At 32.1% G+C, this 27,771-nt stretch overlaps 1 protein-coding gene across 1 annotated transcript; it reads left to right on the forward strand.

Moving 5' to 3' along the window:
• Nucleotides 1–347: 347 nt before the first annotated feature.
• Nucleotides 348–5,548, forward strand: LOC143055349 (coagulation factor VII-like). Its single transcript, XM_076228479.1, has 5 exons — nt 348–486; nt 1,224–1,353; nt 1,978–2,246; nt 2,609–2,906; nt 4,875–5,548. The coding sequence occupies exons 1-3, from the start codon at nt 463–465 to the stop codon at nt 2,070–2,072; spliced, it is 249 nt and encodes an 82-aa protein (XP_076084594.1). The 5' UTR covers nt 348–462; the 3' UTR covers nt 2,073–2,246; nt 2,609–2,906; nt 4,875–5,548.
• The last annotated feature ends 22,223 nt before the right edge of the window (nt 5,549–27,771 follow it).

Below are 27,771 nucleotides of genomic sequence, written 5' to 3' on the forward strand. Positions count from 1 at the left end.
ACCCCTAGTTTTTTGGTGGGGTTCATGTTGTTTATTCTTTAGTTTTCTATGTTGTGTCGTGTGTGCTGTTGTTTGTTTGTCTTTTTCATTTTTAGCCATGGCGTTGTCAGTTTGTTTTAGATTTATGAGTTTATTTATGACTGTCCCTTTGGTATCTTTCGTCCCTCTTTTATGAGCATTTTTTTTATACATGCACACGAACCCTTTGACAAGTACACTACAACGGGATAAACTGTGTATTTATGTTTTTATATAAAAGAGAGATATCTGAGAAAGGAAAAGCTGATTCATATCAGAAAGTAATTAGTTATTAACTGTATCAGTATATTATTGTTTTATATGTGAGAAAAAACTAAATAAGAAGCATCGTAGATGGCCAGTGCTTATCCCTTCCATGTTACAATGGTGGAACGTGTCATGACTTGATTGGAAGTCACAACTGTAATTGTACTCCCGGATTGGATGAAGCAACAGACTGCAGAACAGGTTAGTTAATATCAAGTTTCTTCCAGAAAAATGATGAAAACAGCTGCGGGAACGCCAAAATTTAAAAAAAAAACTACATTCTGTAACATGCGATGAATTGATTGATGGATGGATGTTTAACAGTTGAAAGTTAAACGCATATTCAGGACGAAAACATTTTAGAGCGATATGAATTCAAACTTTGATTTGAACTTGACTGACAAGGGGAGCCAACCTTTTAATGTAATAGTTCACAAAGTAAAAGTCAGCATTACTCAAACACATGAATTGACTTCGAGACGACCTGCTCTTACTTCTAAATTTTGGGCGGTTATCGGAGAATCCGAAAATACAAATTGAACAGTCTTTTTTTAATTTAAGTTTGGTTCCGAGCCCCTATAAAGGTTACCCCAAAAGTGAACTTTGCGAACTGGAAACAGTGAATAATTAATAAAACCTGGTCAGAAACTTTTTTTTTTTTTATATAATTGTGTTTTTTAATAAAACGATTTAATATGACATCCTAACCTAAACAAATCGAATGAGAAGCTTTTAAATACAGCTGTGCAAACGCGAGATTTGAAACGAATTGCAAATTTTCCTGCCAAAGATCGGCGGTTCCATCACGCTATTCAGGATCCATTAACCACTAAAACTAACGGTAAGAAGAGATGATAGAGTATGTATTTCTACCATTAAAGACTTATGTTTTCTCATCCATATTTTTTGTAATGCTAATGTTTATTTATCTCTGTTAGATACTTTTGCACTCAGATAAGAATGAATGTTTAGCTGCACCATGTCAAAATGGGGGAAATTGTACAGATAAATGGGCGGACTTCGCATGTGACTGTTTCAAAAGGTTTAATGGAACAAAATGCGAAAAGGGTAAGATAATGTATTTGAGTTGCATTTTTGTATATATAAATTCAAATACATAAAGCGACAAAATATTTCAAGATGAGACCATCAATTAACAAGAAGGCCATCATACGCTTGCCCTAAAAAGTTTACCTTAAACCTATGGATCAAGTGCTCCAATACATATTTTACCGGTACCAGTTTTTCTGCACCAGATGCGCATTTCAACAATATACGTCTCTTTATTGATGCTCGAGGCCAAACAACCAAATTTAATTAAAAGTGACACTTTCACCTAGAATAAGCAACATATAAAAGCCTGATAAAGGTTTTATTAAACACACATGTATAACAAGGGAATTTAACACATAGACTCTATAAAAATTTACAAGATGGGGAGGGGAAGCACACAAGAGGACAAATACATTTATATTGTGGATTCATTATAATTTGCCACGAGTTTGGTGACCATTGGTGATTTTCTCAGGGACCAACAGTCCGCATGCAAGTGTTTCGAAGAAATACATAACACAAGACAAAATTTAGGCCAAATAAAAGTCACAATACACGTGTCGTTTGATGGGAAAAAAGTTAATGAAGGCATGTGTTTATGCATCACAAAACAAATATCATAATTAAATACTTTTGCAGACTGTAGACCAGGGCATGCAGATATAACTTTTATTGTGGACACCTCAAGTAGCCAGGAAAATAGTATAAATCGTACAGTAGAATTTATATCTTAATTTGTAAATAAACTCCCGATGGGCAAAAACGAGTACACCTATGGGTTCCAGGCACATGTTTTATTCGACTTTAACGACTTTTCCTCAAAGACTGACATTATAGAGGCTCTTGAACAAATTCATGGAGATCATTCGCCAACGTACACTAAACTTGCTTTGTCAAAAGCTGTAGAGGTATGTGTATATTTTTAAGATAATGTATACTATCTAGTATTGCGTACCCCGTTTTTTTAAAGCTGATCTGTACTCTTAACTTTACAATGCTTTATAAGTTTGAAAATATTACAACAATTTTCAATTAAACAACGACCATATTTTCATGATAATACGGAAGTACAGGCTACTAGGCATGTAAAACCTTCGGAGAAAAAAAAAGTTTACCGACAAATATATCGACCCATTAGTAGCAACAGAACAATCAATTCGACTTTTGCAGCAGAAGTTATGAAAAAAATCTTAAAACATTGTTTAAACGACTTACGGCGCTGCAAAGAAAAGCAGGTCAATGCTTATAACTATATATCTATTATTTGCAGATAGCACAGAACACGACATGTGGATCTAGGCTAAGCAAAGCATCACATCACATCATACTACTTTACGATGGGCTGTCATCAGATCGATATAGTACTGAAGAGTATGTTAACACTTTAAATCGACTTCCGGTGTATAGACGACAAATCAGATCAATCATGACAGTTGCAGTTGGAAGAGCTATCGATCATTCAGAAATGATAGATATTTCCAATAAACCAGAGTATACGTTTAATTTGCTGCATTTTGATGATATATACAACAAAATCCTTAGAGAGACATCACACAGAGATTGCACAGGTATTTTTAGTAAAGTAGAATCCATACAGATCATGTGACCTTCGATTTTATGACATGTTTAACAAAAGCATGAAATTCTCAGTAATTATGTCGTTACATTCAAGGCAGTAGGTTGATTAATGCCGTAAAAATTTTGAGTTTGTCTAGCAGTAGTTTTATCAATGAATTTAAATTAGTTTGTATCGTAACAACACTGTTAGTTTTTTCTTTAACTTAACTTACAGATTCGATACTACTCACATTATGTTTGCCTGATGAATATAAAGTTTGTAGAACTCATTAAAAATGAAGGATATGCAAATATTAAGAATTATCAATCAGACTTTTCTTTTCACCAAAACAGTAATATCCCATATACGGAATATCGTTACCACCATTTCGTTTTTATTATTATTATTTTTACATTCAGTAGTTGTCGTTTGTTGGTGTGTTTCTCGTTTCACGTTTTTATTTAGATTAGACCGTTGAATGCTTTTACATTTGTAATTTTTGGGACCATTTATAGCTTGTTGTGTGGTGTAAAAAGTAAAATCACATAAATGCTGAACTCCGAGGAAAATTCAAAACGAAAAGTCTCTCATCAAATTGAAAATCAAATGTTAAAACACATCAAACGAATGGACAACAACTGTCAATCTCTCTGTCATATTCCTGACTTGGTGAGTCAGATCTCCGTGTGGAAGACCGTACTTTAACCTATAATGGTTTCCTTTGATAAATTGTGACTTGGGTGGAGAGATGGCTCAGTGGCACTCATACCACATCTTATATCTAATTAGAGTAAATCAAATCTGCAATATTCAACTCACTTTTATGCGAATAAATCTTGTTCCTCTACCATGTCTATTCCATAATAGTATATGATATTCATACATACTAGTATTAATAGACAATACATATAGGTTGCTAAAAAAAAATCTAAAAATCTTTGTAAGGGCTTTAGAATCTGGCAAAAAAACAAACCCAAAGAGGCTCGACTAACGGGTATCCTGTTTTAAAGCAAGTACAAAAAATCATATTTGATTCCGACAATGTACAAATATTGCTTTTATCCTATTATTTACACTTGATAACGGTTTAGTTACTAAGTGAAATAACGTCAAACCTGGTTAAGAGACTACCTGTATTAAGCAAAAACCTGTATCATAGGACCACCAATTTTACATCCATCTGTTCTATAATTTCATATAGGTTGAACCTGTAGTAGATGGTACTTTTTTTTCAAGAATCAACGTTTTGCTTTCCTTTAAGTCGTCTTTAAAAATAGGTTTACTATAATTTTTTTTTGGCGTTAAAACGCGGACCTGAAAGAGGACCCTTAAAAGAAAGTAATATAAAAATTCATTTGTGTACCTGTTATTTGTACGTCAATGGTTTTCATATTGCAAGGTGAATGATTAATCAACATCAACATGATACAAATAAACTCATCATAGATACCAGGACTAAATCTTGTAAATACGCCAGACGCGCGTTTCGTTTAAAAAAGAAACTCATCAGTGACGCTCGAATCCAAAAAAGTTAAAAATAAATTATGTCTTTAGCTTTGAAATATATCAAGAAAAGCTAGATTGTATATATATAAAATAAGAACGTACACACAGATTCATAGTTCTCCTATCTTTAAATTATGCCCCACCTACGATAGTAGACGGGCATTATGATTTCTGGTCTGTGCGTCCGTCTGTGTGTCCGTCTGTCCCGCTTCATGTTAAAGTTTTTGGTCAAGGTAGTTTTTGATGAAGTTGATGTCCAATCAACTTGAAACTTAGTACACATGTTCCCTATGGTATGATCTTTTTAATTTTAATGCCAAATTAGATTTTGGTACCCAATTTCATGGTCCATTGAACATAATAATGATAGTGCGAGTGGGGCATCGGTGTACTTTGGACACAATCTTGTTTCATTTCATTTTGTTGTATCATTCCTTGATAGTTTATAGTAAAGTACAGCATTATCATTTAGATTGTACTCGACACACCGATACAGATATCATAATTTTGCAAGACATAAATATCAACCAAACTTCTGTTTGATACAGATCAAGACAAGAAGCAATAAGACGTGTTATAGAAATAGTAGTTCGTTATAATGCTGATGCACATGTCGGTTTGTATTCATACACAAATAACATATCCCAGGTGTTTCCTTTGTCTTGGTCGAATAATACGGATAAAATGGTGACCACAGCTCTTCAAGTAAACAGAAAAAGGAGTTTGACTTCCAATTTAAGCTATGCATTGAACCATCTCAACCAGAAAGGATTTTTTATCTTCAAATGGAGGTAGAAGTTCAAGCAGGAAGATAATAGTTATCGTTTCCGATGGAAAATGGCGGGAATTTGATGTTATAAAAACAGAAGTAACTCTACTGCAACAATCACGTATCGAGGTTGTTGGTATTGTGGCTGGTCAGGATTGCTCGTATGATAATTTTGTAAGCGTCTTGTTTGACCCTAGTCAAGTGTATTATGTGGCTGCAAATGATTTTACTAGCTTAGAATCTCTAGCTGGAATGACGTCCTATTATGAATGTGATGATGGCATATTTATCAAACGACAGTGATGGATTTCGATACATACACTACTAATAATTTACCAACGTTTTTTAGTATATTTCTAACAACCTGTATCAAAAAAGCTAAAAAATAATATTCTATTCGAAATCTGTCTTTTTCAGTTTAAAAAACAAAAAATAAGAGAAAGACTTTGACATTAGCTTTTAATAAGAATATAGAATAAATTATTCTACTGTCTAGTGCCGATTAACTATTGTTTATTACATCTAATGTGAATACATATTTTTCACACTTTTAAAATAATATTATATAGTATGATATTGTATACACTCATTTGTTGATAATAAAACTTAACAAATGAAGGCGTTAGAAAGGAAACAAAATCATTGAATAAACAAAACGATCAATAATAGCTGATTATTAATCCATGTCTTAGATATAGGAAGATGTGGTGTGAGTGCCAATGATACAACTCTCCATCCAAATAACAATTTATGAAAGTAAACCTTTATAGGTCAATGTACGGCCTTCGACACGGAGCCTTGGCTCACACCGAACAACAAACTATAAAGGGCTCCAAAATTACTAGTGTAAAACCATTCAAACGGGAAAACCAACGGTTTAATTAATAATGTCTGAATATGTCTTGACATATTCTTGACATTCTAAATAATGTCTGAATATGTCTCGACGCATTCTTGACAGTCTTAAATATGTCTTGACACTATCTCAACAGTATAAATTTTGCCTGAAATGTGTGCAGACTTATTCTGCACTGTTTGTGATATTCTATTACTCCTTTTTATCATGGCTAAACTAAACTTAGAAGAATAAAGGATTAATTTGGTATAGTAAGATACCCTTTTTGGTGCAACTAAGTTGGAATACCCTGAATAATCCCCCATGTAGTTTTATTTTGATTTATTTTTTATTAAATGTTTTTTTAATTGGTTTCTCTTGGAATATAAGTCAAAGTGACTGACAAACAGCATTTAGATTTTTGCCATTCGCTAAACTTTCAGTCAAATTGGCTTTACTAAAATAGGTGTCTTGTATGCAGTTTTAAAATGTGACCATGTGTCTCTTTTGGACCTCACAATTCATTTTTGGGAAACAGGAAGATGGAGAAATGTACCACGAAATGGTAAAAATGATGAAAAATGTGTTTATGTTAAAATAATTAACTTCATAATTTTGATGAGGAAAATCCATTATAATTCTTTTTTTTTTTTATATCAAAATGATGATTTTCATAATTTTCATCTATCAATAAACTTTTTAAATTGTAGTGGCATGGTCAGTCAACTGATAAGTTGTATGTCTGATTACAGGTAAATCATTAGTTTAACAGTTGCGTGTACTCTGGGGTGTGGAATACCTTAATTGTATGGGGATCATCCTATCCAATTGTAATACTTAATATATATTCCAACAGATGACATTACTCAAATTATCTTCTGTTAAATGAATGATTTGTATATCATCATAATTTGCTATTCATTTAAATCACATTTTTGTACAATAATTATTTACCATATTAAATGAAATATTAATTAATTGAAAATCAGATGGTAGAATGAAATGTGTCTACAGTATGATTGGTTTTAATCGTTTAATTTATAAGATCTAGGAATCAAAATTTGTATTTTGTTTAAAAACCCACATTTAAATTGTTTTATATCAACACACTTACATTTAAATTATTTTATACATTAAATTCCATAGCCATATTTGCATTAATTTTGTAAAAAAATATAGATACCATTTTATTATTTTATATGCCCAACTTTCATTTTTGTTGTAAAAGTGTAACTTGAAATAACAATATATCATATAAAGAGAAATAAAGATTAAAGTTATATCATGAATATTGGTCATGATTTGTAAAACTCAGAACTGTCAAGTAAATTGAAGACAGAATTCAAAATGTTCAGAATATGGCAAGACATTCTGAGAAAAAATAAGAATGTCGAGAATATGTCGAGAAATTTCAATACTTTTGGAGAATGTCGAGTAAAAGTTCATGCAAATCAAGACAAAAACTGGTCTTTTCAGACTCTTAGACTTTTGTAGTGTATATTGCCTCGTCTCTTCCTTTTGTTGACATAACTATTGTCTGTCTTTGCGACTTGTGGTCTTAGAATGGTACCTTTTGAAGACTTCCTTTGTTTAAAAGATTGCCCATACAATATAAATTTAAAAGATACGATACTTGAAAAGTTACTCATGTATATAGATTCGTTCTTCAATAGCAAAAAAGAATGCAAAATAAAGTTTGCGAACAAGTTTCGATTGCGTTAGTTAAGCAAATAGAATTTCACATTGTGTGTGTATTTCTTTCTTTTATACACTTTTAAACATTAAAATTTTATTTAAACAAATGAAGAATTCAGAACACTTGAAGAACTTATTATGATTTATCCTGGGCCTAAATATCTTTTTTAGAAAAATTTGAAGAAAGAAGTTAAGAGATGATTGTACTTTGTCTAGTTTTCTAGTTGCAACATTTTATATTTGTTCAATTTGCTAATAGTAAATGGTTCATTACGCATAACCCTACACTATTATCTGGCCTTGGAGTAATAATTCGTAGTTTAAAGGTTTTGTTGACTTAAATCAATAGTATGCGTAGTCATACAGACATATTGCGTACATTTCATAAATCTAGGGTATCAAAATTTAAACATACATTGCTCTACTTAATCAAGTAAAACAAGAACACACATTTCCATCATCATCTTTATGTAGCAACTATTCCAGACAGTCCCGCTAACATGTGTAACCCCGCCACATTATTTATGTATGTGCCTGTCCCAAGTCAGAAGTCTGTATATTCAGTGGTTGTCGTTTGTTTATGTGTTACATATTTGTTTTTCGTTCATTTTTTTTACATAAATAAGGCCGTTAGTTTTCTCGTTTGAATTGTTTTACATTGTTTTATCGGGGCCTTTTATAGCTGACTATGCGCTATGGGCTTTGCTCATTGTTGAAGGCCGTACGGTGACCTATAGTTGTTAATGTCTGTGTCATTTTGGTCTTTTGTGGATAGTTGTCTCATTGGCAATCATACCACATCTTCTTTTTTATAGTCCTCTCTGACAGATTTCTTATTTCAACGTAACTGGTATTTCTGTTTATTTCCGTTTTAGATTGGCAAATATTCCTTTTTGGGGAAACAAGTAAAAAGCTTTTCCGCCACCGGTTACAAGCTTTGACAATTAGACACAATTAACTCGGAGCCTTTTTATGATTTTAGCACGCTTAATCAAGCAAAAGTCGTTGTAACACAGAAATCAGTATAATTAGTACGATTAAATATTTAACAGGATTAGTTTCAGGAGCACCCGAAATCATCATTAGGTTTAGTGATGTTAAGTTAGTGATGCTCAGTCTTTAGTTTTCTATGCTGATTTCTTTCTGTACTGTTGATTTTCCTTTCGTCGTTTTTCATTTTTAACAATAACACTGCCAGTTTGTTTTCAAATGATGAATATTCCTTTGGTATTTTTGATCTCTTTTTTTCATAGTGATGTCTTTTGAAGTAGTTGTAAACACAGTCTCTTTAACAAAAATATCATGGAACCTAAGTGTGTTAATTTACGTTTTTTGATTGAGTTGAGCCTGCCAATTGATATTTTTATCGTATGTTTTTCTATGTTGTGATGTTATGCTATTGTTTCAGAAAAAGGGAGAAGGTTTGGTACCATTAAAACGTTTAATCCCGTTGCAAATGTTTGCACCTGTCCTAAGTCAGGAATCTGTTATTTGTTATTTGGATGGAGAGTTGTCTCATTGGCACTCACACCACATCTTCCTATATCTAATTATTAAGAATGTCAAGAATATGTCAAGACAGATCGAGAAAATTTAAGACAGTCAAGAATTGGTCGAGACTAATCCATACTCTTATCAGATGATACAAGAAGTGTCGAGAAATTTTAAGACAATATTCATACTGTCAAGACACCTGTCAAGAAAAATCAAGAACCTTATTAGACATATTCATACTATGTCAAGATTTTAAAAAAAATATTCAGGCAAATTAAGAATGTCGAGTAAAAATTCATGCAAATTCAGACAAAAACTGTTTTTTTTTAGACTTTTTGACTTTTGTAGTGATACTGTCTCTTAATAATCTGTTAGAAAAATGTTGCAAATGGTTGTATAGACATGTTAATGTATTATTTTGTCTGCTTATTTTCGACATAAGATGTTGAATTGTCCCAATGGTAATGTTTGTCTATTTTTTTTATATGCGATTTAAGAATTGTTTTCCATTACTGTATAGAATGCACATTTGTGCTATATAACTTTTATGTGCGATTTAAAACATTTAAAGATAGCCAGGTGTACTTTGATTATATTATTGTATATAAGCTATTAAAAAAGTCTTTCTAGTTGTAAAGAAATGAATATCCATGGGAAATATGTGTAACGAAGAAAGACCAGAGTTTTATTGACTATGTTGCTTTATCAGTGACAAGATAAAGAAATCGATACAAATTGGTCGATAATGCAAATGATGAACATAATATGCATTATATTTGGTTTATCTATTTATTTGTCAAAAATTGCGCACCAAATATTAACTTCAAAGAATAGAAATGTCATCATTGATATGTTACGGCGTACAGTACACAAACATTTAAATGTATACATCTGCACCATAATTACTCTAAACATCAGCACATTTTTTGTTTTCCAGCATTCATGCTATTGATATATCGATTCAGCATCGCAATCATTGTGTCCAGCGTTCTAGACCTCTCGGCCACCTAGACAGAACTGATAATACAGCTTTTAGTGTCCTATCGTTAACTTTTTTCGTCAATAGAATGTAGGGTTGTAACACAGTACATCATACATTAGGCATAAAGATGGAATTGATTGCAGAATAGCTTAGATATCTGTCTTACAGGACTATTAAAGGATCGAAAGATACATAGTATAAGGACCTGTTGCTCAGTGGTTGTCGTTTGTTGGTGTGTTGGTGTGGTTCATTGGAGTTTATCGTGTTTTGTGTTGGTTTTCCTGTTTTAATTGAGTTACGCTTGTCATTTTGTGACCCTCTATAGCCTGCTCTTCGGTGTTAGCCAATGCTATGTGTTCAAGGCCGCACTTGGATCTATAATTGTTTTTTTAAACATTTGATTAACGTGCAAGAAATATGGCTCTCTCTTAACATGGATCAGCCATTTATCGTCCTCTTCTGACGGACTATCATCGTTTCCTTAAGACTATACTCGCAAAAGGTGCCAAGGGAGAGCCTAAAATTCAGTCCCTAAAATTTTCATGCGGGAACTAGAATTGAACCAGGAACCTTTGTGCTAGAAGTCCAATGCACTAACCACTATACCACGGCTCTCTTCTCATTTATATGAATATATCTAGCATTACTCTTTTTAGTTCTTACTTAGCACATATTATCTGCAAAATTATTTAAAATTGAATGTTGACATAATGGCTATGTTCCGGACCATATGAATATTTGGACCGTCGTACACGTATAGTCACGAATCATTACCATATGGGTATACTCATGGTCCCACTATACGCCTATGGTCGGACCATTTGAGTATATTTTCGTTTGGTTATTGCGGAGACGGGCCATATGAGTATTTTTCGCGTTCTCTGAACCAAAGTCGACAAGTTATTTACTGAAATCCTTTATCTTTGTCACATATTCTATGAATAATTCAAGTTTCTTATTTTTGTCTTGTCTTCGCTATTTAGTGTTATTCTGTCGACAATTTCGTCCATACGTGATACCATTGGTGTTCGGAGTATGGACATGTATTTCTTTTCCCCCGGTGTTTAGATTAGATTTTGTATAATTTTATGTTCAGTCTTATTTTCACTTATTAGTAACTTGTGTGTTCATGCTGTTATCCATACTGTTTAACATAAACAGTGGTTTCTTATTAAGAATAGCTGGGCGTCATGCATAATAATCGTATATGAACAAATTAGATAACGGACATTAATTTGATATATTTAAGACATTTTAGTCTGAAAAAAAAGTTGAAACATCAAAATAAAGAAAAATAAAGGTAACAGTAGTAAACCACTGTTCAAAATTCATAAATCGATTGAGAAAAAACAAGTCCGAGATACAAACTAAAACTGAGGGAAATACATCAAATATACGAAGTTTCAATGCTCAAATTGCTAATGAGTAAATTAGTTAACTTCTTGCGTTACAGTTCATTTCTTTTTTTTCATTTTCGGAAAAAACAAAGTGACAATGACAGTGCTTTTAGTGTGTGTGTGTGTGTGTGAGAAACCTTGAAAGGTTGTGTCCAACTTAATTACTGTTCAACGTTCAACGTTCATCGTTCTGAATACCCGGATCGTGTGCGAATGGTCGGTCCATATAAGTATATACACAAACGGTCGTGACCAGACACGTATGGTCCAAATATGCCTATGGTCAGGATCAACTACACCTTAGTCTTTTTTCAAAAACGTGTAGGTATGAAAAGTGCTTTCAATAAATTATTAAATTCAATAAAAGTCTCGGTCACACCCTACAAGATAGCACGACCGGACACGTAACGGATGAAAATAAAAGTTGTCCTTTGACAAAATTGTTATCCGTTGGGAGTCCGTTGATGTAAAACGGACGAGTAACGAATGCGTAACGGACACACATGCACCGGATATGCAACGTACGAGTAACGGAAACGTACCGGATACAACGGATGTCGTTCGTACATCCATCGGATGAGTACCACATAAAATGGACATCTAACGGAAGCGTACTGGATAAAACGGATAAGTAAGATATACGGAAATATTAAAGGCGACAATAATAATACATGTAAATCGCATACATATTCAAATTGTTTCTGTGTAACTTGTTTTGGTTTGTTCTTCAAAATGCCGCCAAAGGGCAGTGTCTGTCCTGAGCAAGAGCTGCTTGATTGTAAAGACGTGCCCTTATCTTTAAGATCGATTATGAATAATAAGAATTCATCAACCTTAAGAAATCTGACATACAAATAATTGGCATTTTTAACGCGAAATTTTTGATTAGCATTTATCCTTTTCAGATCCGTTCATCATCCGTTTTATCCGTTATACGTCCGGTAGAAGTTCGTTTCACATTCGTTCACCATCCGTTTTATCCGTTAAACGTCCGTTAGGAGTCTGTTGTTGAATTTATCTGCCAGACCTCCAACGGATGTATAACGGACACGTAACGGATACAAAACGGAAACGAAACGGACGAGTTCCGTACAAAATGGACACCTACCGGACGTTCAACGGACAATTCATCCGTTGGTCGTCCGTTCAAAGTTTTGAACATGATAAAAAATTTCCGTCAGACAGAACGGACGTCGACGGACAAAACGTACGCTAAACGGACATGCTACGGATATAAACGGACGTCTAACGGATAAGAACGGACATGAACGGATTGAAAAAAAAAACGCTATTCGTTAGGCATCCGTTCGTGCTATCCGGTAATGTGTGACCGAGGCTTTAGTTTAACAAATTTAGAAAAAGCTATTCAGCTATACAAGACCCTGAAATGAAAAGCTGCAAATGTTTGCACCTGTCCTAAGTCAGGAATCTGAAGTTCAGTAGTTGTCATTTCTTGATATGGTTCAAAAGTGTTTTTCGTTTCACGTTTTTATATAGATTAGACCATTGGTTTCCCGTCTGAATGGTTTAACACTAGTATTTTATGAATCCTTTATAGCTTACTGGTCGGTGTGAGTCAAGGCTCCGTGTTCAAAACCACACCTTGACCTATAATGGTTTACTTTTATAAATTGTTATTTTGATGGACAGTTGTCTCATTAGCACTCATACCACATCTGCCTATATCTTATTAGAACCATTTGGTCGATGCAACAGCTGGTGGAAGTTTCTTGCTCGAATGTAATACCTTCTTGGTAGTCCTTAATACTGTCACATTTTTAAATTAATTGTTTACAAAACTTTTAATTGTTCGAAACACAAAAGACTTGTCTACCGGAGGAAAAGAAAAATTAAGCTGTATTTTACACAATCATTCGGAATCTCGGGTCTTTAATGCTCTTCAACTTTGCACTTGATTTTACATTTTAATTAAGTCTTTTCACTTTTTTGTGAAAAGACTTATTGTATTTGTTCTGATTATTATTATTATTATTATTATTAAGTATTTCCACTTTGTTTCGCAATATGTCGCTTAGATATTTTGTATATTGTGTCGTATAGTTTATACGGTTTTAAATCTCACCCTGCTAAGATGAACCATTTTCTTTGTAAGAGTTATCTCCCTATTCACTGTTTATCATCTGTGTGCATCTCATTTGTAACAGAAAAAGATAGCGACAAAATTCCTTTTACAAATTGTTCGTTACATCCTCAGGAATTTTTGGCTAATTTGGATCGAAGCGATTCGATGACATTTTATAGGAGTTATCTACCTTTACAAAATAAATTTGTCGGTATGTTTTTTTAACTAATAAACAGTTAATCGTATAACCCTGGAATGTTTTTATTTGGGGCCCCTAGGTCCTAACTTAGAAAATGAGGTCAAGGTCAAAGGTAAAGGTCAAGTTCTCAATTGTGACTTTTGCTTGTTTTTGCATTTTCTCCGACACTTTGAAAGATACATATAAAAGAACAAGTGCAAAATGTCTGCTTTATTGTTATGCAGATATGCTACATTTAGTCTTATACAATTTAATGGCATCTTATAGGAGTTGGTGCCCCTGAAATGTCATGATATGAGGTTATTTGATTATAACTTCAACTAAGTTCATTATAAAGGCATTTGACCTTTTACAAAAGGTTAGGTGACAAATGACCTTGAAAAATGACTACCGGAAGTGACCTTCAGAAAACCGGAAGTAGCCTTTTTTGCAATTTTTACATTTAAAAGTACTCAGAATCCATATATTTTGTCATATAAAACATAAACTGATAACTGAAGACTAAAAATGACTTCCAACAAACCGGAAGTGGCCAATTATCTCCCATTCTACATACAAAAGTATATAGAAACTATATATTTTTGGAATCAGTGTGAAAGAAGCTATCATATGAGACCGGAAGTGACATTCATTTCACCGGAAGTAGCATATTATCTCCCTTATTTCACTCAAAATTATCATTAAACCATTATTTTTCGCATCAGTATGAAGAAACTATCTTCTTATCAAAATTTCTTTGATGTGGAAAGACTTTCAATTGTTCTCTGAACAATTGGTTTTTAATTAGGTCTTTCCATTTTTCTGTGGAAAGCCTATTGTATTTGTTCTGATTATTATTATTATTATTTTTTTTTTTTTCCGCCAAATTTTGTTCTTGCAATAAATGTTTGTTTCGCAATATGTCGCTTAGATTTTTTTCATATTGTATCGTATAGTTTATCCGCTTTTAAATTTCACCCTGCTAAGCCGAACCATTTTCTTTGTAAGAGTTATCTCCCTATTCACTGTTTGTCATGTGTGTGCATCTCCTTCGTAACAAAATAAGAAAGCGACAAAATTCTTTTTACAAATTGTTCGTTACATCCTCAGGAATTTTTGGCTAATTTGGATCGAAGCGATTCGATGAAATTTTATAGGAGTTATGTACCTTTACGGAATAAATTTGTCGGTATGTTTTTTTAACTCATAAACCGCTAACCGTATAACCCTGGAATGTTTTTATTTGAGTCCCCTGGGTCCTAACTTAGAAAATTAGGTCAAGGTCAAAGGTCAAGGTCATATTTTAGATTTTCATATGTCTTTGATTTCCCTATAATTCTTGAATGGTTATAGATACAGAAAATTTAAGCAGTGAAAAATGTTCAGTACTTCAAGGGGCAACTTTGTTACATTATGACTGTATTGGTTTTACCATTATGTAAGGGACATAACACCCATTGATGGTTTATAAAAAGCCATTATTAGGCAAAACTCTTAAACAAAAGGTCCTTGACCCATAGGGTCTTTTGCAATGACATTGTGAAGCAATGACCTTGACAAAGGTCACAAGGTCAAAGGTCAAGGTCATGTACATATGTGATTTGGGGCACGACTTGAAGAATTTTATGTGTGTTTGCCAACCAACCAACCAACCAATCATGATCAATCAATAATGATCAATCAACAAATCATGATCATGATCAATCAACCAATCATGATCAATCAACCAATCTTGATCATGATTAATCAATCAATCAATCATGTTTCCGTCTCATGTGTTTAATATAGGGTTCAAGATCTCCTTTGTTTCTTTTTCGCTGTTTCAATTGACCCTTTCCAACGTGTTTAACCAACCAACCAATCAATCAATCAATCAATCAATCAATCAATCAATCAATCAATCAATCAATTAATCAATCAATCAATCAATCAATCAATCAATCAATCAATCAATCAATCATGATCAATCAATCATGTTTCCGTCTCGTCTCGTGTGTTTAATATAGGGTCCAAGATCTTCTTTGTTTCTTTTTCGCTGTTTCAATTGGCCCTATCCAACGTGTTTAACCAACCAACCGACCAACCAACCAACCAACCAACCAACCAACCAACCAACCAAACAACCAACCAACCAATCAATCAATCAATCAATCAATCAATCAATCATGTTTCCGTCTCGTGTGTTTAATATAGGGTCCAAGATCTTTTTGTTTCTTTTTCGCTGTTTCAATTAGCCCTATCCAACGTGTTTTACCAACCAACCAACCAACCAACTAATCAATCAACCAATCAATCAATCAATCATGATCATGATCAATCATGATCATGATCAATCAATCATGATCATGATCAATTAATCATGTTTCATGAAAAATTTAAATTTAATATTGTTCTTGCGTCACTTCTGAAAAAAAAATCCACATGTACTCTGAAACTACAAATACAATCGACCTCAAAATTTGCAGTCAGCAGGGAATACATGTACTAAAAGTTTATAAAAAAACTTGGTGCAGATATCTCTCAAAGCTTTTCCTAGAGAAAAGAAATTGCAATGCCGTAAAAATTGCTTGCTAGGTCCGTAAATTTCAGTAAAAGCCTACAATAAAATGTCCGCTCCGAGATTGAAATACTAATCTGTGTTACAAACAGGTGCTGAAAAATGTACATTATCAGAAAATAATCAATAAATGTGTTTTAAAGTTACACCGGATCAAATAAATCCAAATCATGCACTGCTTGTGAACTGTCATCAAAATGTCAATTTCCTACAATGACAAAAGAAATTACATTGTGTGCATTCCGTCTCTATACATGTTGTCTGTTCAAAGTCCCCACCTAAAAAGGAATAAAAAGACTATCTTTTCGTTATTATAAACCCGTGTCACGTGATGTGGCGCGCGCGCTGTACCTAAAATAAAAGAAAAACTTTCCAAACTAAACATGAAACTTCTCCGGTAACAATAATATAGACCCCATACAGAAACAAACAAACAAACAAACAAACAAACAAACCCCCCAATTCAATTAATTTTAAAGGGGGGAAAGACCCCCTACAATTGCTTTTTTAAAGCAATTGATTTATATTTTTTATTATATTTTGTTTTTCAGAAAATATTGTTTTCGTTTTGATTTGTTTTTGTAAATTTCACATCGTTTCCGCCCATTCTTATTCCGTTTCTCACTTGTAACAGGTGTCCACTTTTAAGTCCTTTCCCCCTTTCCTATATTTTAATAAAAAATAAAAAAAATCAAACTTTCAAAAAGCGAAAAGATCAAAACTGTACGTTCAGTTTAGTATTTTTAAAGTTTGCTTAAATATCTAAACTATTAAATTTTAACGAAGTTTTTAATTTTAAAATTTTAATTATTTGGTGTCATTTTCGAAAATTATAAAAAAAAAAAAAAAATTGGAATTTTGATATTTTAAAACTTCGATCAAAAATCCAATAAACTTATATTTGAAAACTTTTTGAAATTTTGAATTGATAAATGTTACACGGATCACTTAGCTGTATTTGGATAAACCTTTCTGAATTTTAGGTCGTCAATGCTCTTCAACTTCGTACTTTATTTGCCCGTTTAACTGTTTTGATTTGAGCGTCACTGATGACTCTTTTGAAGGCGAAACGTGCGTCTTGCGTACTAAATTATGATTCTGGTACATGCATCATTGATTAGGTTTTTATAAAGATTCATGAATTGAATTTTATTTTAAAACAATGCAAGAATCTAATATATTTTGTACCTGAATTTGATGAATAAAATTTGGTTTTTGTCATTTTCATATTCTACAGGGCGTATTCTTTTACATTTGTATTTAAAAATAAAAATATTCATTAACACTTGAAGATGACAGCATGAAAACTGTTATTTTTTAAAAAACTTAAGCGATAAAATATATAATAATACTTTATTGCATCAAAAGCTTGAGCTAGTATGCGCGAAAGTTTATTTGAAGAAATGTTTTAGTTTGAAAGGAGGTTAAGATAATAACAATAATATCGTAATTTAAAAAGAAATTTCATAACAATGTATCTATCCCAATTATAACAGAGAAACATTATACCACAGAATCAATGGTCATACCACAAACACATAATCGAATAGAACTAATTAGTGATAATTCTACAAAGGACTGTGTTTTTACAAAAGGTATGTATGGCAAGGTAATCAATTCAAACAATTTTTTAGATTTAGATGAAAATTATATATCGACCATTAAATAGACTTTGATGTATCAGGTGACGGCTCAGTCATACTAGCTTTTTCAATATAGAAACATTATACGACTTCTAGGAACAAAAGCTGCCGTATTTTGTTTTTATATTAATTACAGAATGCGGCTAATTAGAATACAAAAAAAGAAATAGAATAAATGAATACAACATACATATCTGTTGTCTGAATGTAGGCGAACAGGTGACTCTTCCTAGTATATCTCATTAAAGATTGATTTCAAAACAAATTGATGAAGCTGTTCCTTTCTTCGTATATCACGATAGAATCTCTTATACAATGAAAACAAGTCGAAAATAAACTGACAACACCAAGGCAAAACAAGAAGAAAAAGACCAACTGACAAACAGACAAACAGACAAACCACACTACACAACACACAACATAAAAAACTAAGAACTGAGCAACACGAACAACACCAAAAGCTGGGGTGATCTCTGGTGCTCCGGAAGGGTAAGCAGATCCTGATTGTTGATTTACCTTCATCATGAATGTTCCAAAGCGAATATTTGAAAGCCAACATTCAATAAGTTGAATAAATTAAAAACATAGAAGTATATATTTTAATATTCGAAAATACAAACTGATTCGCTGATTTGTTAGTAAAATGCATTTTAGCCTACGGCACACGGTATCTCTTTTACGAACCAATGCTTTTCCGTTGTGTAATTACTAAAAATTATTAAAAAAAAACGTGACCGAAAAGAAAACAAACACAAAAGCTGGGGGTGATCTCTGGTGCTCCGGAAGGGTAAGCAGATCCTGATTTTTGATTTACCTTCATCATGAATGTTCCAAACCGAATATTTGAAAGCCAACATTCAATAAGTTGAATAAATTAAAAACATAGAAGTATATATTTTAATATTCGAAAATACAAACTGATTCGCTGATTTGTTAGTAAAATACCTTTTAGCCTACGGCACACGGTATCTCTTTTACGAACCAATGCTTATCCGTTGTGTAATTACTAAAAATTATTTAAAAAAAAACGTGACCGAAAAGAAAACAAACACAAAAGCTGAGGGTGATCTCTGGTGCTCCGGAAGGGTAGGCAGATCCTGATTCTTGATTTACCTGCATCAGCAATGTTCAAAACTTAATATTTGAAAGCCAACATTCAATAAGTTGAATAAATTAAAAACATAGAAGTGTATATTTCGATATTCGAAAAGACAAACTGATTCGCTGGTTTGTTCGTAAAATGCAATGAGCATGAACCTTTCAGCCTACGGCACATGGTATCTCTTTTACGAACCAATGCTTATCCGTTGTGTAATTACTAAAAATGATAAACAAAAAAAACGTGACTGAAAAGAAAACAAACACAAAAAGACAAACAAGTCAACAGGACACTGCATATGACTCTAAAGATTAGAAAAACAAACACACACCGAATATGGTGTATATCTTTAGTAGCTGTATAGCATACATAGATAAAGGCAACAGTAGTATACCGCTGTTCAAAACTCATAAATCCATGGACAAAAAACAAAATCGGGATAACAAACTAAAACCGAGGGAAACGCATTAAATATAAGAGGAGAACAACGACATAACACTAAAATGTAACACATATAGACAAAATCCCACGAGAATAACAAATATAACATATATATATAACATCAAAACCAAATACATGAATTTGGGATAGACAAGTACCGTGATACGTCTTATCGCAATGTGAATTTACACTCAAAAATAAGAGAAAACAAACGACACAACGTTATAATGTAATACACACAGAAACGAACTATAATATAACAATGACCATATTCCTGACTTGGTACAGGTCATTTTTAAAGGAAAAAATGGTGGGTTGAACCTGGTTTTGTGGCATGCCAAACCTCGCACTTTTATGGCCATGTGAAATATAACATCAAAATGACAACACAGGACTACAATATAATAGTATCTGATCTACCCGTGCTACACGTCGTAGTTCTAGTAGGAAGTATACATTCGGAGATAAGTAACATTCAGTTTATAAACTTTGAAATTATAAAGAAACTAAGGGTTCAACACCCTCAGACAATTGTTGAACTTAGAAGGATTTTGCTATTTTTTAGGTCCTTTATGAAATTGTCCGTTTATAAACTTTGAAATTATAAAGAAACTAAGGGTTCAACACCCTCAGGCAATTGTTGAACTTAGAAGGATTTGGCTATTTTTTTAGGTCCTGTTGGTCATTAATTAATACTATTTATAAAGTTATCTCTTATTTTCCGTTTGGTAAAAGAAAACATCTCAAGTTTTCAAATATTTAAACACCCTAGGCTTTAATTTTTTTATTTGAACGTTTTACTAAAAGTTAATCCAGCCATGCGCAACAGACGCAGAAAATTTATACCGTGTGTATTTTCATTTTCCAGCAGAGATCGATATTGCTGCTTGTTGTTCTAACGTAAAACTAGCTGATGTTTTTGTAAATGATATCATTTATAACACATCTTTCTTCTAAATCCACTGTTGATAGATTTCTAATTTATCCAAACTAAAAACCCCAAACTAACGAGATTTAAAGCTTTCTCCGATAAAGTTTATTTTAATGGCATTTGGATATTTCTTGCAGTGCCATTTGGTTATTAAAGGGGCACTAGCTACGAGATATATAAAAAAAATCTTAAGTTTGATTTTTTTCTGTTCAATCAATAATGAAAGTGAAAAAGTGAAATAACAATTCGCTTTTTGCAGCCAAAAAGGTTTAATTTTGTCAAATTACGCTAAGAAACATTGATAATTAGTAATTCACTTGCAAGTGAATGAGTCGACCTCTTTAAATCCGTATTCATGTGAACTTCAATTTAACCCCTAGCTAGAGATTGACAACGCATGCATTGTACGTGTACTGGTTATTTAAAGAACAAAGAATGTCAACAATGAAAGTGAAACTACGGTTAATCATTTGATTACTAATTCGATGCACATAAAATCATTCTTATACGGTTAAAAACAATGAGAAACATCTATTTTTAATCTATAAAATAAAATCAAACAGACCTATAAAAATCAAATTGCACGTGTTGTTTTAATCTATTCATATCTTTATTTATGTTTACATCGCTTATATGGTCATCTGAGGTCAAATCGATAGTTAATTAGATGGCGTCTGGACTAAAATACACACGAAACGAACTTATATATTATCTACCCCATGCTCTGTAAATTGTTTATTTTAGACTTTTGATAGTTTGGATAAATGTTTTACATTGTTATAAATCAAATAAGAGAATTTGAGTCAAATCGGTGACCATGAATTTGACAGCTAGTGCCCCTTTAAGTCCCTCGTTTATTTAAGTACTTATATACATTTTTGACTTCCAAATCTTTGGATTAAACCGTTCCTGATTAAAATAAAATTAATCAAGAATATCTTTTCAGACAAAATGTATGTAGTGTTATTTCCATTTTTAGGAGAATTAAACCTTTTCTTGACCTTTTACCGGGAGTGAACTGTGGCGGGGCTAGACACGTTTTTAATTAATCGACCATTGTTTTCATTGTATGAGAGATTCTAGATTCTATCGTGATATACGCAGAAAGGAACAGCTGCATCAATTTGTTTTGAAATCAATCTTTAATGAGATATACCAGGAGGAGTCACCTGTTCGCCTACATTCAGACAACAGATATATCTATTGGTCAGTAGATGTAGTTATTTCATATAAATATTCAACGTTATTTAAACTAAACCTCATAGAGCGCTTGATCCATAACCAAGTCAAAGGTGAGTCTTTGTTTTATTGTATCATTATTCTATTTTTTGACATTGTATAATTTTGGCTGTTAACAATTAGCATTTCCTAACCACAATATGTTGCTTGTATAACCTAAAGGTATTTTGCAGCATTGGCTTACCAACCATGATGCACATATTGAATTCCCTCCGGTAATTTGTCCGGTTCGTGTTAAGTTTTTGTTAAGTTACATTTTCTGTAATATGAATTCCGATTTTTTGTCTATTGTTTTAGACTAAATATCTACCATTTAGTAGTTATTTTTGTTTTTGGATTGATGTCTTATTGTTGTATATTGCTTTTCTTTTAGTCTATGAAATGATGTTCTTTGGATTTTCAAATACTTTACGTATCACTGAAGAGACCTTTATTGTCGAAATACGCATCTGGTGCAGAAACATTGGTATCGTTAATGTTATAATTACCACTAGGTCGATACTTGTGCAGCTTTAATGTTAGTCCGCGACAGTTTAAACTGCCTAATAGCCAATACTTCGGTACCAGCATAAACATATGGATTATATGTCATTAAAACTTGATGTTTCAAAATGTTTAAACTATTTTGAATAAAGGAATGTATATCCCTCATCCAAAGTTATGATTCCTTGCCAGGCTTTGGCTATACCTTTTGTCCTTTTTGGTTTGCAAGCTCTTCATTTTTTGAATAATGTTTGGATTTTCAAAAATGTTGATCCCAATCATCATTGAAGAGACATTTACTGTCAAAATGCACATTTGAAGCAATAAAATTGGAACCGCTTATGTTACTACAGATCAAACAATGTTTTTCGAGAATATATAAGATGTTCTTAGGAAGGATGTAACAATTTCGAAAACTTAATTGAGCAATTGGTATTAAAAAATTGATGCGTAGGGGTAATGAGAATTTATATGTTCTATTCAACGAAGGCAGAAGTTAATAACATCCATATAGCACACGATAGTAATCAGCCACAAATTCCGAAAATTTAAAAAAATGTACTTGAAAATAAATTTCGTGCTTCCAACGACTTTTTCTGGATTCACCTCCATCAGGAACTTTCAAACCTAAAGATTCAAAATGCAGGATTGAATGAATACGTAGAAACACGATAAGTAATATGCCAAATAGGAACTTGCAGAAGTAGGCAACTTCATTTATAGTCAACTTTGCATGACAGATTTTGAACATTATTGTTTGGGGTTATTTGTCAAATACCGTTAACTCTAGAAAATTATGTTGAAAATCATGTCACTACCGAAACACTGACTACTTAGCGGACGATACCCTCGGGGATTAATAGTCAACCATCGGTGGTATCGACTCACCAGTTCTATCAAAGAAATTATAACATTTTATAAATTTCGAAGTGCTGTTCGTGATTTACGCTTCTAACATGTAGGTACGCTCAAACCTATACATTTAAAAGCCAGTGATATTTAAATACGTAGAAACGTTTAGAGCTATATGACCAAATGAAAACATAAGATATTATCCATCTTCTTTTGAGGTCAACTTTGCTATTCATTAGGTTATAACCGCGAATTTGAAAATGGTATGTTATGAATAAATTAAATAAACATGTTAATTCAGGTCTTGGAAATGCATGTGGAAAAAAACAAAAGAACTGCATAATTACTGTGGTACAATACGTTTTGATTACTTATTTTTGCTAACATTTCATGCGCTCGTGTGTTATGTGACCAATTGCTGCATCAAACCCTTTTTTGTTTGGTTTGAAGAATTTATAAAAAAGGTACCCTGTATTTCTGAAGATACAATGTACAAATGATGTATCGAACAGTACAGTAAAAGAATCACAAGAAATACACCCTGCAATAAATAGACGTACATGTACACATACAAAAATCGAAAAAAAAACCAACGATCATAGATTTTCTGACACTCATATAGGAAAATATATTGTAAAGTTAAATCAATTTTTAGGTGTAAATGTTACTTATGTTGTCGAATAAAAGATACATTAAGTAACAAATGCGATGACAAATATGATTAAAAATAACTTGCCGGTAATCTTTTGAATGAGAAAAAAAATCAATTTCACTTATTACATTATTAGAATGTCTGATTATCCAATTTATTTGATTGTCTGATTAAACAAAAATTCCACAAAACACTTGCATTAAGCAAACGTAACTTAAATTCATCTATCCTCTATTATTGTGGAAACAATTTTCGTGTGTACCTATTTCGTGGATTGAGATTAACTTGGATTTCATGGATATTTGATTTCATGGTTTTGCCAAAGTCTAGATACACTCCTTTAGAAAATTTGTAATTGCACCGTACGATTTTTTACGACCAGATAAAACAGATAGTACAGATATGTAGCTTTCAAATGATATATAATTTAGCCGTGTGTTAGGTAGGTGCATTAAAAATTTAATTTTATGGTTAAAGTCACTCGCCTATTAGTGATGACTTGTTTTTCTAATTGCTAATAGACATGGTAATCCAATTATTTTGAAAATAGGTTATAATCGGTCTTTTAATCACCTAAATCATCTTTAAAACGTTTCCAAAATTTTCTGTCAAAATCTATTATTTACTCTTTACTTTTCATTGCTTTTAAATTTCATTCTTTTTTAATTAGTTTTATTTTGTTTTTAATTGTATTTTTTAATTGTATTTTATATTTTTTTAAATATATAGAGATCAGCACTAAAGGTCATTCGATGGAAAGTAGAAATCAAACTAAATGCAACAGTTGTTTATCAATTTACCTATCTGATTCCGAACATACAAACCAAAGTTAAAAAAAAAAGAAAAATCTAAGGTAATTGCAATAACTCTAAAAGAAGACCGGGTGCATCGACAGGGGAAGTGTCTCATGTTATGCATACTTTACTCGCCACGACAATCCATACTCAGTCAAAATATCTCAATATGAATAGGAAATAATCGGTAAATTAACAGATCATAAAATATTTTGGCGGGAAAATAAGACGTTCGGAAGAAGGATGACCATTGTAGCAATTTCAAAATGTTAATTGAGCAAAATATGTTAAATAATTGATGTGTATGGGTTTGTATTTATATGGTTCTATTTCAAAGAAGGTGGGTGCTAATAACAATCCAGATAACACACGATTGTTATTAGCTAGAAATTAAAAGAGTCCCGAAATATCGCAAAATACTGTATATGAAAATATCATTTTATAACCCTTGTGCTTCGAAGCTTTTTTTCATTTATCTTCATAATGAATGTTTAAATTTAATATTTAAAATGCAGGGATGAATGAATACGTAAAATTTGGAACCTTATATTTTTTAATTTGCTAAATAATCAGCGGTTATTTTAGAAAAGTATTTTAAAAATCATATCGCTACCGACGCACTGAATACTGATCAGAAGATACCATCGTGGACTTTCAATCCACCCTTAGTGGTATCAACCCAGTTCTCTTAAAAAATAATAGATTAACCTTAATTTGGTAAGCTCAAACCTATACATTTGAAAGCAATGGATGTATAAATACGTAGCAACGTTAGGAGCTATATGACCAAATGGAAACAAAATATATTATCCGTCTTCTTTTGAGGTCAACTTTGCCAGACGGAGTTGGAACCTTAAATTCTTAATATTTCATTAGATTATAACCGTGAATTTTAATGTCTTGAATAGATTAAATCAATATATAAATTCAGGTCTTAGAAATACATGTGGAAAAACATAAAAATATATTATTTTTGTGATGCAATTAGTTTAAACTACTCCTTTGTTTCAACACTCCTCTCCCCCTCATGTGTTATGTGACCAACAGTTGCATTTAGTCAATTTCTTTTCTTTTGAAAGACACACAGAATTTATAAAATGGCAACTAGCATTTCTGAAGATATCGGACAGTAAACTACAAGAATCACAACATATTATAAGAATAATCAAATAATGCTACAAAACCTTGAATTGAGAAATTGTAACTTAAGTTAATCTTTCCTCAGTTTTAATGCCAAATTATGGCAATATAGTATGCTCTAATTTTAAGATTAGCTATTTCAATTTTTTATTATAATGATGTTTGTCTTTGACGCTTCTGTATGTTTTATTTCAGCGTCAACGCAATATTCTTTTGAACAACGAACTCAATATTTAAAAAACCCATAATGTTTTTGACCCAAAATACTAAAATTAATAAAAAAGAAAAAAAATTTAACCACTATTTGTTTTTGATTAAAAAATATTAGGTATCCCAAAAATAAAACATGTCGATTAACGGTATGAGTTTAAAAACGTAAAGTAAATGTCAATGCACCAGTTATTCAACGATGAAAAAATTAAATAAGATGAATCTAGGGACCAATCTACTGTCCTCACTAGCAGACAAATGTCTTTTGACATAAATTTCATGCGTCCGAAGCGCTTTTCTGGAATATAACTTCATCAGGAAAGCTCAAAGCCGAATATTTAAAAGTCAAGTATGCAAGAGAACCGAAGTACTGTCAACTGAGATGATGATACTATGGGGGACTGATAGTCCACCAGCAGTGGTATCGACACAGTGTCAAAGTACTGTCAACTGAGATGATGATACCCTGGAGGACTGATAGTCCACCAGCAGCGGTATCGACACAGTGTCAAAAACAAAACTTTTTTTTTTAATTTCATGCGTCCAAAGCATTTTTCTGGATTTACTTAAACCAGGAACGCTCAATGGTTAAAGTTTGAAATTCAAAAATGTTTAAGAACTGATTAAGTTGAAGAAATATACGACCAAAATTGACCTACAACAATAACAAAATCTAACTAAGGCCAACTTTGCATGATGGAGTTCAAATATTAGTTTCCTAATATTTTCAAACTTTATAAACGGACAATTTGAGAAAGGTTTCTTATAAATCAAGTCAGTACCGAAGTATTGGCTACTGGGCACTTTTAAGGTGGTATGGGAGTATAAACAAAAAGATAGAAAGGCATCTTAATGTGAATAGAAGGTAGAATAAATGATAAAATATTGAGTAAAAAATATGAGAAGACAGTTCTTATAAAATCCTTTCAGAATATCAAAGAAAAATAGGTCACCTTCGTTTTTCCTGCTGTAATACGAAATAGAAATTTCCTGAAGGTTCTAAAGTAAATTATGCATTTTCTGAGTAACCTCCCTATTAATACGCAATGTTTCACAAACTTGAAATAAAGTAAAACTATTCTACTTCTGTAATTTTTTTTTTAACTCAACATTTTATATAAATGAAAATTATGAAAAACGCATAATTACCGGAAGGACAGATGTTACAATGGGAAACTTACCTTTCATTGAGAACATATTAAACACAATTAAAGCAGTTAATTGTAGTTGAAAGTATTTACGTGCAGTGATAAATAAATATCTACAAGTAAGCTGTATTTCCTTTGAAGCCTATTTTGCATCTCTTATTGTAGATTTATTCCTTTACTAATATAAACACACATTAATCACAAAGCTTCACATGAATCCTACTACAAAACACAACTTGAGAGATGTTTTTTTTAACAATAAAAGCAAATTTTAGATAGTTTATTCTCATAAACACATATACTAGTTTTAATATATAAAATGAAGATGTGTAACTTTTAAGAATAAGTCTACTGAGCCAAAATGTTAAGATTGAAATTTAGAGAATTATGAAAATGTATAGGAACGGCGTCAATTAATGTGAAGTCAAAATGAAAACCATGAGATTTTGACTTAGTTTGATATTGATGTTTTTCGTATTTTTATTATTTCAGGCCAAAACAATAGTTAGACCTTTATAAAGTAGGAAACAATGAATGTAAGTAGAAACAATTAAAGGTTTTAGAACATGACATGAATATACATTGTATGTGTTTCCCTTTCACACACCGTATCAAAAGATAATGAGCGACCGTTCATGATAAAGTTTCAAGAGTGCTACAGATAAAATAATGCAGGATCCCTCTTATAATCAATACGATATGACTCGAAATTCGTTAAAGTAATTTCTTGAAAATACAGTGTAAAGC

Source organism: Mytilus galloprovincialis, chromosome 12 (assembly GCF_965363235.1).
Source record: "Mytilus galloprovincialis chromosome 12, xbMytGall1.hap1.1, whole genome shotgun sequence".
Classification (NCBI taxonomy): Eukaryota; Metazoa; Mollusca; class Bivalvia; order Mytilida; family Mytilidae; genus Mytilus; species Mytilus galloprovincialis.

What these genes read in the sequence shown, in the direction of transcription:
- LOC143055349 (XM_076228479.1), top strand. Translation starts at nt 463, where the DNA reads ATGAAGCAACAGACTGCAGAACAG. An exon ending in AGCAACAGACTGCAGAACAG is followed by an intron (nt 487 to 1,223) that starts GTTAGTTAATAT and finishes TATCTCTGTTAG; the next exon opens with ATACTTTTGCACTCAGATAA. An exon ending in TGGAACAAAATGCGAAAAGG is followed by an intron (nt 1,354 to 1,977) that starts GTAAGATAATGT and finishes ATACTTTTGCAG; the next exon opens with ACTGTAGACCAGGGCATGCA.